Here is a 15,033-nt window from a genome sequence, read left to right on the forward strand (position 1 = left end):
GCGCTGTACGATCTCTGTGTGTGTGTGTGTGTGTGTGTGTGTTTCGACGGGACGACGGGAGCATGTACCGTGGTGTGTGTGTGTGTGTTCGCGACGGGAGCATGTACCGTGGACTTTACTATATAACTTGGGGTCCAAGACATAGAAATGCCATTAAATGGGGGTCCATAGCCCTAATGCATGTCAAACTGGGGGTCCTTGAAATTCAAATGGTTGAGATTCACTGCTAGAGCCGTAAAAAAAAATGCACTTATGGGGGTCCCTGGCATATCTTTTCAAATGGGGGTCCGCGGGCTAACAAGTGTCAATTTGGGGGTCCTTGACATAAAAACGTTTGAGAACCACTCCACTACACAGTACAAACTCACTTTCGATCCCTGATACTGTCTGTTCTCAGCGCATAAGCCAAACTGCACACTTTGGGTGCTCATATTCCCCTACGGGTATGGTCTAGTAATATATTAAGAGGGCAGACGGCCCCGCCCCCACCAATTCATTTCAATGAAAGTAACTCACACACCGGGAAGTACCTCTACTTCCTGGATCGGCTCCAACTTTGGAGCTAATAGAGCAGGCGCACTAGCGTTTCAGACAATAGAAGCAATAGATTCTACAATAGAAGGTTTCAAACAGTAGACACACACGCAATAGCGTTCTAAATGCTGAAGTCTTGCAATCCCAGATTTGACCACCAGGCGACACAGCTTCACTGTTCCACCGCGGTTCTGGGGGCTTGGCGGGCAGTGCTTAGAAGCCCTGTTCCAGTTCCAATTGTGTCTGCTGATTTATTTGTGTCATTACTTCCAATAATAAATAGATGAAATTGGTATCCCGACCTGAAAATGCATTTTCTGTTTAATAAGAGCTGGAGAGATAGACCCCTGTTACTGAACAAACACTCTAAACAATGAGTACTATCAGAATATAGAGCTATTTATCATTTACCCTAACTTTAACCCAACCGGTTAAACCGGGAAAGCATCTGTGTCATTTTAGATTTTTGCGTTGGCTATTCAAAAATAGCAGATATACAAGCTCCCACCGTGTCACTTTGTGTTGCGCTGCAAGCTTGTACATCTGCTAAGTGTGAGAACTACTGATTTAGAAGGCATTTGTAGAATCGCCCTCAGGTTTAATGGGTTAATATCTGTGTTCTGTGTCTACACATGACACCAACACTATGAATATGACAATGAAACAAACAACACAATGAAAATTATTCACATGAAACAAACGCTCCCGGTGTGTAAAGGACCTCTGGACCATTCTCCAGGGATGGTGTGACTGTTCCAGGTGTTTTGGACTGGTCCATCAGAACGTAATGTTGATTGTTGAATGTCGGCCTCTCAGCATGAATAGCGTCTATGCCACATGCCTGGCAGCCCTTTAAAGCAGAGGTTCTCAAAGTGGGGTCCAGGGATTTAGCATCAGTATAAACATCAGTTTAACCACTTTAACCCTATTTTATACTTTGTCTACTCAAGTCAGTATCATGTCAGTATCATGTGACATGATACTGACCATGATATTGACCATGGTACTGACCATGATACTGACAGGATACTGACCATGATGCTGACCATGATACTGACATGGTACTGATGTGTGTGCGTGTGTGTGAGTGTGAGTGTGTGTGTGTGTGTGTGTGTGTGTGTGTGTGTGTGTGTGTGTGTGTGTGTGTGTGTGTGTGTGTGTGTGTGTGTGTGTGTGTGTGTGTGTGCGCGCGCACGCGTGTGCGTGTGTGTGTGTGTGGGGGGGTTATCACACGGGGAGGAGCATGTGTGCACTGACAAACCGGTTGGAGCGACAGAGTTCATCTTCCCCGGCCAGTTTCCCAAAATAGCACACAACCAATTGTGTTCATTGGAGCACCCGGCCCGGCTAAGCCAGAGACACGCCGTGTGAAAGCCGACCAGCTTTAAAAGCTTCAAAACTATATTTCTCACCTGAACTGGGCAATAACACTTACAAATCATGACAGCCAAGACAGTGTTTTGAAGAACAAAATTGGGAGGGCTGTGCTCGGTCAAAAACCCAGGTAATGATGATGAGATGCTGTTCAATGATAGGGAAAGTATTTTAAGAATAATAGAAACACATCAGAAGTCAATCACAAAGTGGTTGTCAATCTGGTAGAGATACGAGGCACTCTGATTTACAAGCCAAAAGCCTACAAACCCTTTATTAAATATGGATGTAGGCTATGGATAAATACAATACATTTTGAGTTAAACTGTGATTACATTTGATCACAACAACGGGACATTAAGTCACTTAGAGCAGTGGTTCTCAAAGTGGGGTCCGGGGACCTCCATGGGTCCTTAAGGGGGTTCCAGGGGGTCCTCAGGCAGATTAGTTATAGCATTAAAATCCCTTTAACCACTTTAACCTTATACATACGAGTTCACTTGTAGATCAGGTATTTTCAAAGAAAATCGAGGAAAAGAAAATTTAAACATTTGGAATACAATGCAAATCTTGTATGGTAGTCCCTGGCAAAGAATATTTTCAGATGGGGGATCGAGGCCAAATACTGGGTTCCTTGACATAAACCACATTGAGTACAAGGAAATAAACACATACAAGAACCCTCATAAACATCATGGGATCATAGTCAATATTCAACTGCAATTCAATAATATCAAAGCAGAGAGACAAGTTTTTAATTAACATTATTACACGGCTTGGTTGAATGCTTGATTATTATTGGTCAATCACTCAATTCAGCTGTGTTAGTTTCTTTATTAATTAGCTGTGTAACAAGCGGGATAATTGACAGCGAGCCGGTCATCGTTGAGAAATGACCGGCTCGTCGTCAATTACCCCTTGAAGCATACCTTGTGCAAACACAATGTTATTAATTAATATAATTATCATTGTTATAAAAATCTTAGTGTTGTGCCAATTATTTGGGGGCCCACTTGCAATACCCTCGTGGCCCACCAGTGGAAGTTGGGAATCACTCCACTAACCATTGGAATCCCCCCCCCCTTTAAAGCTCCATCTTTGTAAGAACAGGCTTCCTCTCTCTTTTCTTCTTTCTCTTCTTCTTGTCTTCTTTGTGGAAGACCTTCCCATCAGACTGCTCCACCCACTTCAGTTTGATGTCTGCTGTTCCCCCCTCGTCCTTCAGGCTCTGTTTGAACTGACAGATACAAACCACCATTATTCTCCTGATCTGAGCAGTGTCTGGTCATCTCTTGGTTCTGAAACGTTACAATTACGACGTCCCCCATAATCTCTCAGAGTGTTCAAAATGGGTCCATTTGGTTCCATTTTGTAGACTCTCAGAGTTACAGACCTGTAAGCCAATCAAGGAACCCTGAGGGTCCCCGGACCCCACTGGTCTGTCCCATGTTATTGTTGCCAGACCCAAAGGGTAAGGGATAATGTACAATATTCAATATAATAATGGGTGGCCAAGGAGGAAATGGTACACACACACGCACGCACGCACGCACGCACGCACGCACGCACGCACGCACACACGGACGAACGCACACACACACACACACACACACACACACACACACACACACACACACACACACACACACACACACACACACACACACACACACACACACACACACACGAAAACACAATTAATTCATTGATGATACAGTTTGACTTGTGTTTAAATAGATAGGCATTACTTGTACCTGCTCCAAAATGGCCTCCTTCACCGCAGGGTTGTTCAGATCCAGGGAGGAGTTTCTTCTGGTCACTTTTATTCTCACCACTTGTTTCTTCACGGACACTTCTGGGACTTTAAAGACAAACATTACTAGATGTCAGTTTTATTAATGTGTGGGCTCTCTAGACTGAAAGCCCACTCACTTCACTCTTTATTATTATACTACTTACTTTGCTTCTTTTCAATATATATATATTTGTTTTTTTTTTAAATATTGAAGTCTATGGTACCTCCAGGCTATGTAAAATCCCGGTTGCCCTGACAATGAAGTAACCATTTTTCCACTGGTCCCTCCAGTCTATGGGATCAAGACACAGCTTCTTAGTACAAGGCTCACCTATATCAGTGGTTCTCAACCTGTGGGCTGGGGCCCACTGGTGGGCCGCAAGGGTATTGCAAGTGGACCCCTAAATAATTGGCTCAATACTAAGATTTTAATGATAATTTAATCTTAATATTAAAAAAAGTAATACAAATGAATAAGCAAACAAAAAACCCTATGCCATTGGATTTTATGATTTATGGAAATAAAGCCGATGGTAGCCTATGGTAAAAAAAAAAAAAGAAAAAAAAGAGAGAATTTACATATGGGATGGGAACCCAACCCACTGTGAACTCACTTCCAGATTTTAGGAACAACTACTGTAAACACAGCACTTTGAATATAACCAATGCAACCATGGGTCATCTCTTACCATTGCTGTGGCAGATAAAGGCATGTGTTGCGTCACAATTCCGGTCTTCCCATTTGGACTCTGGGCCAAACACCAAGGAGACACAGTTCTCCTTAATATTGCCATTTGGTTCCCCTGTATTCCAGTCCCTGAATGTGTTACTGCTCCCATCAGACCACTTCCAGGAGTCTCGGTACAGGCCTATCCAGCACCACCAGGAGGAGGGGATCGTCTTCCGTATCTTCTCATTCTCAGTCTGGTTCCTCACACTGGCAAGATCTGTGTATATCTCCCTGCAGTGTGTCTGAGCCTCCTCCCATGTCAGACTCTCGCTAATGAAGATATATTTCTCTATCGGCTCTGAAAATATACTACAGTCAGTTTCTGTACAGAATGGCCAGAACATGGGATGCTCTGTTCTGGTGCATATTCTGCAAACACTCTATAGCCTATGCCTAAAAGATAGATAAATAAGTGAATTTATGTGATTTGGTGGCCATTTATATGTCCAGTACAGTAGCCTATGTCATAGCACTATGACTATTATGCAGTGTTAACCCAGCATGTTAGTGATAGTGGAATGAGAGAGAGAGTGGGAAATAGTGACAGTGAGACATTAACAACTCAGAACTGATAAGCAGTGACAAACACATCTCACCTGTATCGTCGAAGCAGATTGCACACAAACGTTCTGCACAGACTATATCATCCCATGTACCATCAGAATACATGCGTGTACAACACTGTCTACTGCCAGAGTTGTTTGGTTCATCAGGAGCCCATTTCCTGAACTTCTGTTCCTGTTGATCTGCCAGTGACCATCTCCAGCTGTTGATGTCATCATACAAGCCTATCCAGGTTGCCTTAAAAGAAATAACACTAAAGATCATTAAAGGATCTTACAGTGTATAAAAGTAGTTGGTATGGTATGATAATTTGAGTGTTGAATAAGTTGAGCTGTCTTTCCCTTCACTGTGCCACATCAACACTGAAATGTGTAGACAAAAATATTGCAAAAGTTACTTTAGTAAATACATTTTATAATACAGCAACTCAGTTAGTATACGAGAGCAGTACCTAGTAACTATAACTAATAACATGCCCAATACTGCTATTCACTATTATTATTTATTTTTAAGTTTATTTGGGACAGCGCATATTAATGCACATCACACATACAATGCAATGTAAATACGCCACATTTAGCAAGAATGCTCATTTCCATCCGTAGTCCCCATACAGAAAACAAGCAACATTACAATAAGAGCACATATAAACATTACTAAAAGGGTACAACAGAAGGTGAAAAACAACAGTAAAAAAGGCCTTGTTTTGACCCAAAATACCGGACGGGAAAAAAAATACATTTAAGCCTATTTAAAAATGTTCAGATTTTTGATTGTCCATGATCCAACCTTTTAGTTGGACTTTAAAAGATGTAAAGGATGGACACTCTCTTATGTTAGTGGGTAGATTAGATCCAAGTTGCGCTTCCTGTGCATCTAGACTGCACCTCACAAGCCCCTCTGGTTACGGCCCTTGTACTGATGCCTGTGTCAGGCTTCTGTTTTATAAATTCCTCCATAGGAGGCCTGGCATAAACCATGTCAAGTTTTATACACGCACATGCCTGTTTAAAGAGCTTCCAGTTATCAAAGGTAAAAACTTTTTTTTTTTTTGAATGCTGCAGTGATGGTGTGTTTTTTTATCAAATAACTTTATGGCTCTTTTATATAGCTGTTCTAGGGGCTTGAGCGTCGTCACACCTGTGCAGACCAAGACCAATTTGTGAAACAGTGCTTGATGTGAGAGAAGATATACAGTGCAAGTACGTCCTGGCAGCTCCAACTGTTAGAAAAGGCCTAATTTGTTTGAAATTTTGCAAGTTAAAGTTCCTTCTTTTGGTGCTCGCCGACAAAACCTCCCTATCTGACGCAGATCGGCCTTTGATCGGCGAGACAATGCTTGCTGTGTGTGAAAGGCTCTGCGAGACGATCTCTGCGATGGCTTTCAGACCGTTTTCAAATATCTACCTCGTTAGATATTCAGCTGTGTCCCAGACTGAAAATCATACAATATGTGAAAGGGTCTGAGATAAGTCTGTGAGCAGCAGATCAGCGCCACAGCCAATGAGAGCACATTACAGCAGCCACCATGGCTAGGAGAGGATCAATGGACCTGGCCAAACAGCAACAAACAGACCCTCCCCCGACCCCCACAATATTACCGTCCAGTCCTGTTTTAAGTTAAACATTATAAAACTGAATGAGAGAGACTGAGAGAGCGTGAGCTGTGTGTGTGTGTGTGTGTGTGTGTGTGTGTGTGTGTGTGTGTGTGTGTGTGTGTGTGTGTGTGTGTGTGTGTGTGATTATGCGTGTGCGTGTCTGCGTGAGCAGCGTGTCTGTCACTATCTAACCTCGCATGCATTTTTTGTTTGTTGTTGCCAGATTTTGCTAGAGAAATAAGCAACCAGATCTATGAAAACAAGCCCAACAAAAGCGACTATAGGGCAGGCCACATCAGCACTTTAACCCTATATACAAATACATTGCATATTTTAAAATAGCCGATCTACAAGCTCACAACTCATCGCAGCTATTTTCAAAGAAAAATCTTGAGAACATTGTGGCATATTTTCCAAATCCACACAGATCTTGTATGGGGGTCTATGGCACAACATATCTTCAGAAGGGGGGAGGTCTGCGGACAAATATTAATTTGGGGGTCCTTGCCATGAAAATGTTTGAGAACAACTGGCTCAAACAACACTAGGAAACAAGACCAAATAAGCAACTACACTTTCAAGCAACAGAAAAACAATCCCAAAGTCGCTTATAATAAGCGGACATGGCAACACTGACTGCTTCTGACGAGAGAGAGGGAGGGAGGGAGGGAGAGAGAGAGAGAGAGAGAGAGAGAGAGAGAGAGAGAGAGAGAGAGAGAGAGAGAGGGAGAGGGAGATATATCACGGGAGACGTCGATTAAAATTAATTGGAATAAAAACAAATACATGTATGTATTGGGTCTGACTCTGGACAGCATCCTAGTGAACTATCCTACAGTGTGTAATCGGGCGGGGATCAATCTATAGGGCAAAAACCACAACGACAGCCGATTTCAAGAAATAAACTCCTGTAGTGTGAAATGCTTAACGATCAGACGACCCCCGACCTCTTTAAAAGTCCTACAGTGTGTACCTGCCCTTACCAATTCAAGTTCCTCCCCACCGGAAATAAAAAACACATTTGAAGAGAGTATTTTTGTGAACATCATGCACACAGTCTTTTTGGTGATCAAAAGTCATTAGTGCAATGAAACAGACACATTCAGACAGTATAGACCAGTATAGACTCAATATGGGGTCCAGACCTCAGGTTAATCTGCTTTCCCTCTCATGACTCTCTTGACTATAAAATGCATACATTATGACTCAGTTGAAATCCCTCAAAATGAATCAGGGAGAAATGAAATGGAAATATGTACATAGCTGTCCTTAGGATTGCCCAGGCTGTGTAAGTCCACCGTGTCATTCAGTGTCTTGACGTCCTCCAAGCTGCCTATAGTAGCCAGGTCTGTGAACTTGTCCCTGCAGTACTGCTGAGCATCAGTCCAGTTCATTTGGTCGTATACAACGTGGTACTGACGTGTGAGACATAAGGAGAGGGTACACAGCCCTAGGATAGAAGAGAATACAACATAAAATGTACTTTATTGTCTACAGGTCTGAAAATATGGTGAAAAGTCAAATCAGACAAGGGTAAAAACACCATAACTATAAGTCATATAGAAAACAGAGTATCGGGTTGTGCATGGTTTGATTCATATACCATATCGTAGTTTTTGCAATTTGAAACAGATTACCTGTTACAGATTAACTGTTATATCAGACTATTAACAGCACTTACCTGTTATAGTCAGGATTCCCAACAGAGCTGTTGGCCTCATTATAGTTCTCCGATTGTGATGTGAATGCAGACACAGTGCACAGAATTATAACAGCTGTTAAGTCAGGACCATTTGAATATGCATAATGGTGATTCCGTGTAATACTTTGACTATATAATCAAGGGTGTTTACATATGTGTCATTTATTATTCTGATAACAATTTGCTTACAGCACCTTTCATTCAAAACGGCTAAAGAAAAACCATGTGCTTTGCATTACTTTTTTTGGAAATGGTGCTACAGAAAGATTGGGTTAAAAAAATGTATGTTTTTTCTGCCCTTTTAAGTATTTTAACAGGGCCTGCCTCTCTAATGTCTTTAGGTATAAGTGTTCCATAATTTAGGAGCAAAATTGAAGATAACTGCATCTCCAATTGTCTTTTAGGGTTATATATAATAAGCAAACCTGCAGTTGATGATCTAAGACACTGTTTCACAAACACCATACATACATACATACATACATACAGTACATACAGTACATACATACATACATACATACATACATACATACATACATACATACATACAGTACATACATACATACATACATACATACATACATACATACATACATACATACATACAGTACATACATACATACATACATACATACATACATACATACATACATACATACATACATACATACATAGATAGCCTACACACACACACACACACACACACACACACACACACACACACACACACACACACACACACACACACACACACACACACATATACATACCATGTATGTTTTTCAAAAGATTTAAAAAGTTCAAACAAAAAAAAACACAACTTTTCATGAATTAAAAACTTTCAAAGTCTTCAAAAGTATTTCATAAATTAAAAAAATATATCATTTCCATAAAAAATACATTTCAAAAAACATTTAAGAAGTAGTGAAAATAGAAGGTCCACAAGCTCAAATGTGCGTGAAGCGACACGTTGTGAGCTTGTAGATCTACTAGTTTGGGTCCCGGCAAACGTCTCATTTGTCTTTTGGGTTTCGAGCTAAAAAGTTTGGAACCACTGATATAAAGGGCTTATGAAGGAAGACTGTGAAAGAGGGAGTCTGTGATGTGGGTCGGCCCTAACCCGTTGAGAGCTTTAGAGTAGAAGGTTTTTACTACTCTGGAAGATACATAATACTGATATTGGTTTGACAGGAATACATTTTATGACAGCCATATATAAACGGCAAACAAATGACCTCCCACTTCCCCTTCATTTGGAAAACGAAGTCGACTGGATAGGGCATACAACACAAACTGATAACTAAGTAAAATGTCAAAATAAAATGCAATAAAAGCCTAATTGTTCTTAGGTAAGTTGTGTCCCTTTACATAGGCCCATAGTTTTAATCCGTATCCGAATGCTGTGACAAAACGTTTTTTTTGGTGTTTTTTTTTTACTTTTTGCATGGCATGTCTCTGTGCCCCCTCACTTTCTCTCAGCCCTCTACTGACACAGTGCTACCTCTGCTGTCTGGCTGTGTAAACTGCATGGTGGTAACTGCATGTTGTCAGCCAGATGCTGACTGACCTCACTGAAAATGCATAACAGAGCTTTTGGCCTTCATTATTTTATAGATAGAAGTGCTCTTGAAATATTGCCGGGGTTACTTGTTCAATGCCATTTTCATTACGCCTGCAGTCCTGCACATCCTGGTACACTAGCATCCCAAAAGTTATACTCCACCTCAGAACACATCCTCTCATTGTATTCCAGAGTGGGGGAGAGAGTATATCACATATTGAAATATGCATGGTCCACAGGATTGTAAACAAGGTGGTACCCAAATATCTAGGAATACAAGAACGCTCGCCCCCATAACACACTCGCCCCGTGTCAAATCGGCTACCTCGGAACAGTTGGCTCGCCTTGCTGCTCGCTCTGTGGTGCCTCACGTGGCTTTAAATTGGACGGCGCGCCTCTGTTGTTTTATTTATTTTTTCCGAACTACTTCCTAAATTAATTCTTTGAGTCTGTTTTCACCATGTGGGCTGAGTGGTCCGCCTCGCTGGGGGCGAGCGTTCCACGGCAAGCGAGTTGATTGCGCTCCGCCACTGGGGCAAGCATTCCACGAAAGGAATGGGACCGAGCATGTTTTGGGGCAAGCGTTCCAGTTACCAGTAGTTGTAAGGTTAGTGATGTACAGAGTTATTCCACCAGGAGGAGCATTATGGGAAAGGACTCATTTTTATACTCTGCAGCAGTTAGATGAAATGTGCAAGCCTTAAGTTCATTAGCCTAGTCTTAGCCTTAGTCCTCCTCCATAAAGAGCTGGTTGAATAGACACTGGACCTAATTACCCATCAATTAGTTGAGTTGTAACTGGTTCATCTTACTGTACCCATGTTTTTCTCCACAATTTTATTGTCTAGCATGTTGTAATTGCATGGATGTATAATGTATATCCCCCCCCCCCCCCCCCCATGATACTGACTATAATACTGACAAGATACTGACCATGATACTAACATGATACTGACCATGATAGTAACATGATACTGACCATGATACTGACATGATACTGACCATGAAACCTACTGTGATACTGACATGATACTGACATGATACTGACATGATACTGACCATGATACTGACCATGATACTGTCATGATACTGTCATGATACTGACATGATACTGACATGATACTGATGATGTGAATATAATATAAGCACAATACACAATACAAATAAAGCTTATGTTAATTGGGTGTGGGGGGGGGGGGGGGGGGTGGTAAGGGGCCTGGATATTGGATAGGGGGCGCTGGTACAAAAACGGTTGGGAAACACTGGTCTAGACGCTCCCCAGAGTCATCCATCGTTTCATCACACCTGACATTCAGGAATTTCACTGGGAGGGTGTAACACATGAGGAGCATGTTATCCTTCCCAGTTCTGCTCCCTGCCAAACAGGAGCCCTGACCAACCGGTGGGAGTGATAGAGTTCAGAGTGACCAGCTTCCCAAAATGCAAACACAACCAAACGTGTTCATTGGAGCACCCGGCTAAACCATAGACACGCTGTGTGAAAGCTGGGCAGCTTTAAAAGCTTCAAAACTATATTTCACTTACACTTATGTCTACACATTATGACACCCAAGACAGTGTTTTGGAGAACATATTGTGAGGGCTGTGCTGGGTTCAAAAACCTTGGTAATGATGATGAGGTGTTCAATGACAGGGAAAGCTACTTTAAGAATAATAGAAACACATCAGAAGTCCATGGTGGTGGTTGTCAATCTGGAAGAGATGCGAGGCACTCTTTTATAAGCTAAAGAAAACTTTATTAAATCAAAGATGAATACAATGCATTTAAATTAAACTGTGATTACATTTGATCACACCACCGGGACATTACAAGTCACTTAGAGCAGTGGTTCTCAAAGTGGGGTCTGGGGACCCCCAGGGGTCCTTGAGGGGGTTCTAGAGGGTCCTCAGCGAGATTAGTTTATATAGCATCAAAATCACTTTAACCACTTTAACCCAATATACATTGGTTATTTGAAAATAGCCGATCTACAAGCTCACGGCGTGTCGAATTGTGACACGTTGGGAGCTTATAGATCAGCTTTTTTCTTTTTTTAAATATCGTGAAAAAAAGTTTAAAACAATGGAAATACAACATTAATCTTGTCCAAATTCTGTCCCTGGCAAAAAAAATATTTTCAGATGGGGGTCCGTGGCCAAATACATACATATTGTGTTCCTTGACATGTAAATCTTTGAGAACCACTGACTAGAGGAACCACATAAAGATTACAAGGAAATAAATACATACAAGAAAATGAACAAAGAAAGCTTAATCACACAAATCCTAATGGGATCATAGTCAATATTCAACCGCAATTCAATAATAAAAAAACAGAGAGACGATTCTTAAACGATAATATTGAATGAAAGGGCATTCTGGAAGCATACCTTGTGCAAACACAGTGATAATGAAATTGCCTACCAGTGGAAAATAATAGGTATGAAGAGGTAATAGCAAAAACTATCATCAGAATCAAAGTCAGAAGTATATTTACTTTTAAGAGATTCAGCTGATGCTGGTATCCAGAATGAATGAAGTGAATTTATTCATAGATGTGCATCTTCCTGTAGGGGTCACTGTTGGACAGAACATGAAGCTGACTATAAACACACAGGGATTAGAACCTTTCTGTTCCTGGACAGACTCACTCTCCCAGTGGTTCCCATCCTGACCTTTTCTGGACGAGGGCCCGTGCACTTGAAAATCATCTAAAGCGTTCGCGGCCCACCCATCTGACCACTTAACACGCCAGCCTGTCGGCTGCCGTGTTAAGTGGTCAGATGGGTGGGCGTGGGCGTGCATTTTCAGAGCATGTTTATTGATGATCAGTCGAATCGATTGTGTTCCGACTTGGATGAGTGGAACCAACATAGTATGCTTTAAGTTCCTATCTATCGATATCACAATAAAATAAAATAAAATAAAATAAAATAGTTAAAATAAAGTTAATTAATGTTATATTAGCATAAAAAATCTTAGTGTTGTGCCAATTATTTGGGGGCCCACTTGCAATACCCTCGAGGCCCACCAGTGGACCCCAGCCCACAGGTTGGGAATCACTGCACTAACCATTAGACCCCCCTTCCCCCTTAAAGCTCCATCTTGTCTCTTTTCTTCTTTCTCTTCTTCTTGTCTTCTTTGTGGAAGACCTTCCCATCAGACTGCTCCACCCACTTCAGTTTGATGTCTGCTGTTCCCCCCTCGTCCTTCAGGCTCTGTTTGAACTGACAGATACAAACCACCATTATTCTCCTGATCTGAGCAGTGTCTGGTCATCTCTTGGTTCTGAAACGTTACAATTTCGAGGTCCCCCATAATCTCTCAGAGTGTACAAAATGGGTCCATTTGGTTCCATTTTGTAGACTCTCAGAGATACAGACCTGTAAGCCAATCAAGGAACCCTGAGGGTCCGATCGACACACACACACACACACACACACACACACACACACACACACACACACACACACACACACACACACACACACACACACACACACACACACACACACACACACACACACACACACACACACACACACACACAATTAATTAATTGATGATACAGTTTCAGACAGGCATTACTTGTACCTGCTCCAAAATGGCCTCCTTCACTGCAGGGCTGTTCAGATCCAGGGAGGAGTTTCTTCTGGTCACTTTTATTCTCACCACTTGTTTCTTCACGGAGACTTCTGGGAATTTGAAAACAAACATTAATAGGTGTCAGTTTTTTCTCTCTAGCCAGCAAGCCCACTCACTTCACTCTTTATTATTATTATACTACTTATGCTTCTTTTCAACACTTTGAACATTTTTGAAATATTGAACTTATTTGTATGTTTTTGCTTGTTTTTTCATATTCAAGTTTATGTGGTACCTCCAGGCTATGTGATAGCATAGAGTAAAATCCCGGTTGCCCTGACAATGAATTAACCATTTGCAGAGCACTTGTCCCTCCAGTCTATGGGATCAAGAAAGTTGAGTACCCTCTGAGTACAAGGGTTATTGCGAGGGGATTGCAAGTGGGCCCCTAAATAATTGGCACAAGACTAAGAACTTAATGATAATATAACATTAATATTAAAAAAGTGATACCAATAAATCAGCAAACCGAAAACCCTATGCCATTTTTGATTTTTGGGGATTTTTGATTTATGGAAATGAAGAAACGATTTTTTAAAACCTAAGAGCCGATGGTAAAAAAAAAAATGGCATGGGAACCCACTGTGAACTCACTTGCAGATTTTAGGAACAACTACTGTTAACGCAGCACTTTGAATCTAACCAATGCAACCATGGGTCATCTCTTACCATTGCTGTGGCAGATAAAGGCACGTGTCACGTTACAATTCCAGTCTTCCCATTTGGACCCTGAGCCAAACACCAAGGACACACAGTTCTCCTTATTGTCATTTGGTTCCCCTGTATTCCAGTCCCTGAATGTGTAGCTGCTCCCATCAGACCACTTCCAGGAGTCTCGGTACAGGCCTATCCAGCACCGCCAGGAGATCATCTGCCGTATCTTCTCATTCTCGGTCTGGTTCCTCACACTGGCCAGGTCTGTGTATCTCTCCCTGCAGTGTGTCTGAGCCTCTTCCCATGTGAACGTCTTGTTAATGAAGATATATTTCTCTATCGGCTCTGAAATGTGGAATGAAACATGTGTGCACCTGTGTTAGCAAACCGATCTGAATGGTGATGTTTAGTGAGAGTAAATAGTGACAGTGAGGCATTAACAACTCAGTAGCGATATTCAGTGACAAACACATCTCACCTGTGTCGTCGAAGCAGAGGGCATAGTTACGTTCTGTACATAAGACATCTTTCCATTTTCCAGCAGAATCCATGAATGCACAATTCTCTCCACCCCTGAGGTTGTCTGGTTCATTAGGAGCCCATTTCCTGAACTTGTGTTTCTGTTCATCTGCCAGTGACCATCTCCAGCTGTTGATGTCATCATACAAGCCTATCCAGAAAAACTTAAAAGAAATGACACCAAAGATCATTAAAGGATCTTATAAAGGTAGTCTGTATGGTATAATAATTTCAGAGGTTAATAAGTTGAGAGTTGTCTTTCCCTCACTGTGTCACATCAACACTGAAATGTGTACATGACAATGGAAGAAAGAAGCATTGCAAAAGTTACTTTCCCTGCTAAATAATGATTTTTT

At 41.6% G+C, this 15,033-nt stretch overlaps 2 protein-coding genes across 2 annotated transcripts in view; one reads left to right on the top strand and one right to left on the bottom strand.

The window, feature by feature from the left end:
• LOC311054947 (uncharacterized protein) overlaps window positions 1-15,033 on the top strand; it is a 431,139-nt gene that overhangs the window by 31,437 nt on the left and 384,669 nt on the right. The gene's annotated exons all lie outside the window — the stretch shown is intronic.
• Window positions 2,993-14,837, bottom strand: LOC311054574 (C-type lectin mannose-binding isoform-like; the record flags this gene model as incomplete). Its single annotated transcript, XM_084070582.1, has 4 exons — window positions 14,637-14,837; window positions 14,174-14,503; window positions 3,663-3,769; window positions 2,993-3,145 (listed from the first exon to the last, which is right to left on the bottom strand). The coding sequence occupies exons 1-4, from the start codon at window positions 14,707-14,709 to the stop codon at window positions 2,993-2,995; spliced, it is 663 nt and encodes a 220-aa protein (XP_083926708.1). The 5' UTR covers window positions 14,710-14,837.

Source organism: Gymnoscopelus microlampas (genome assembly GCF_963454915.1).
Source record: "Gymnoscopelus microlampas genome assembly, chromosome: 11".
NCBI lineage: Eukaryota > Metazoa > Chordata > Actinopteri > Myctophiformes > Myctophidae > Gymnoscopelus > Gymnoscopelus microlampas.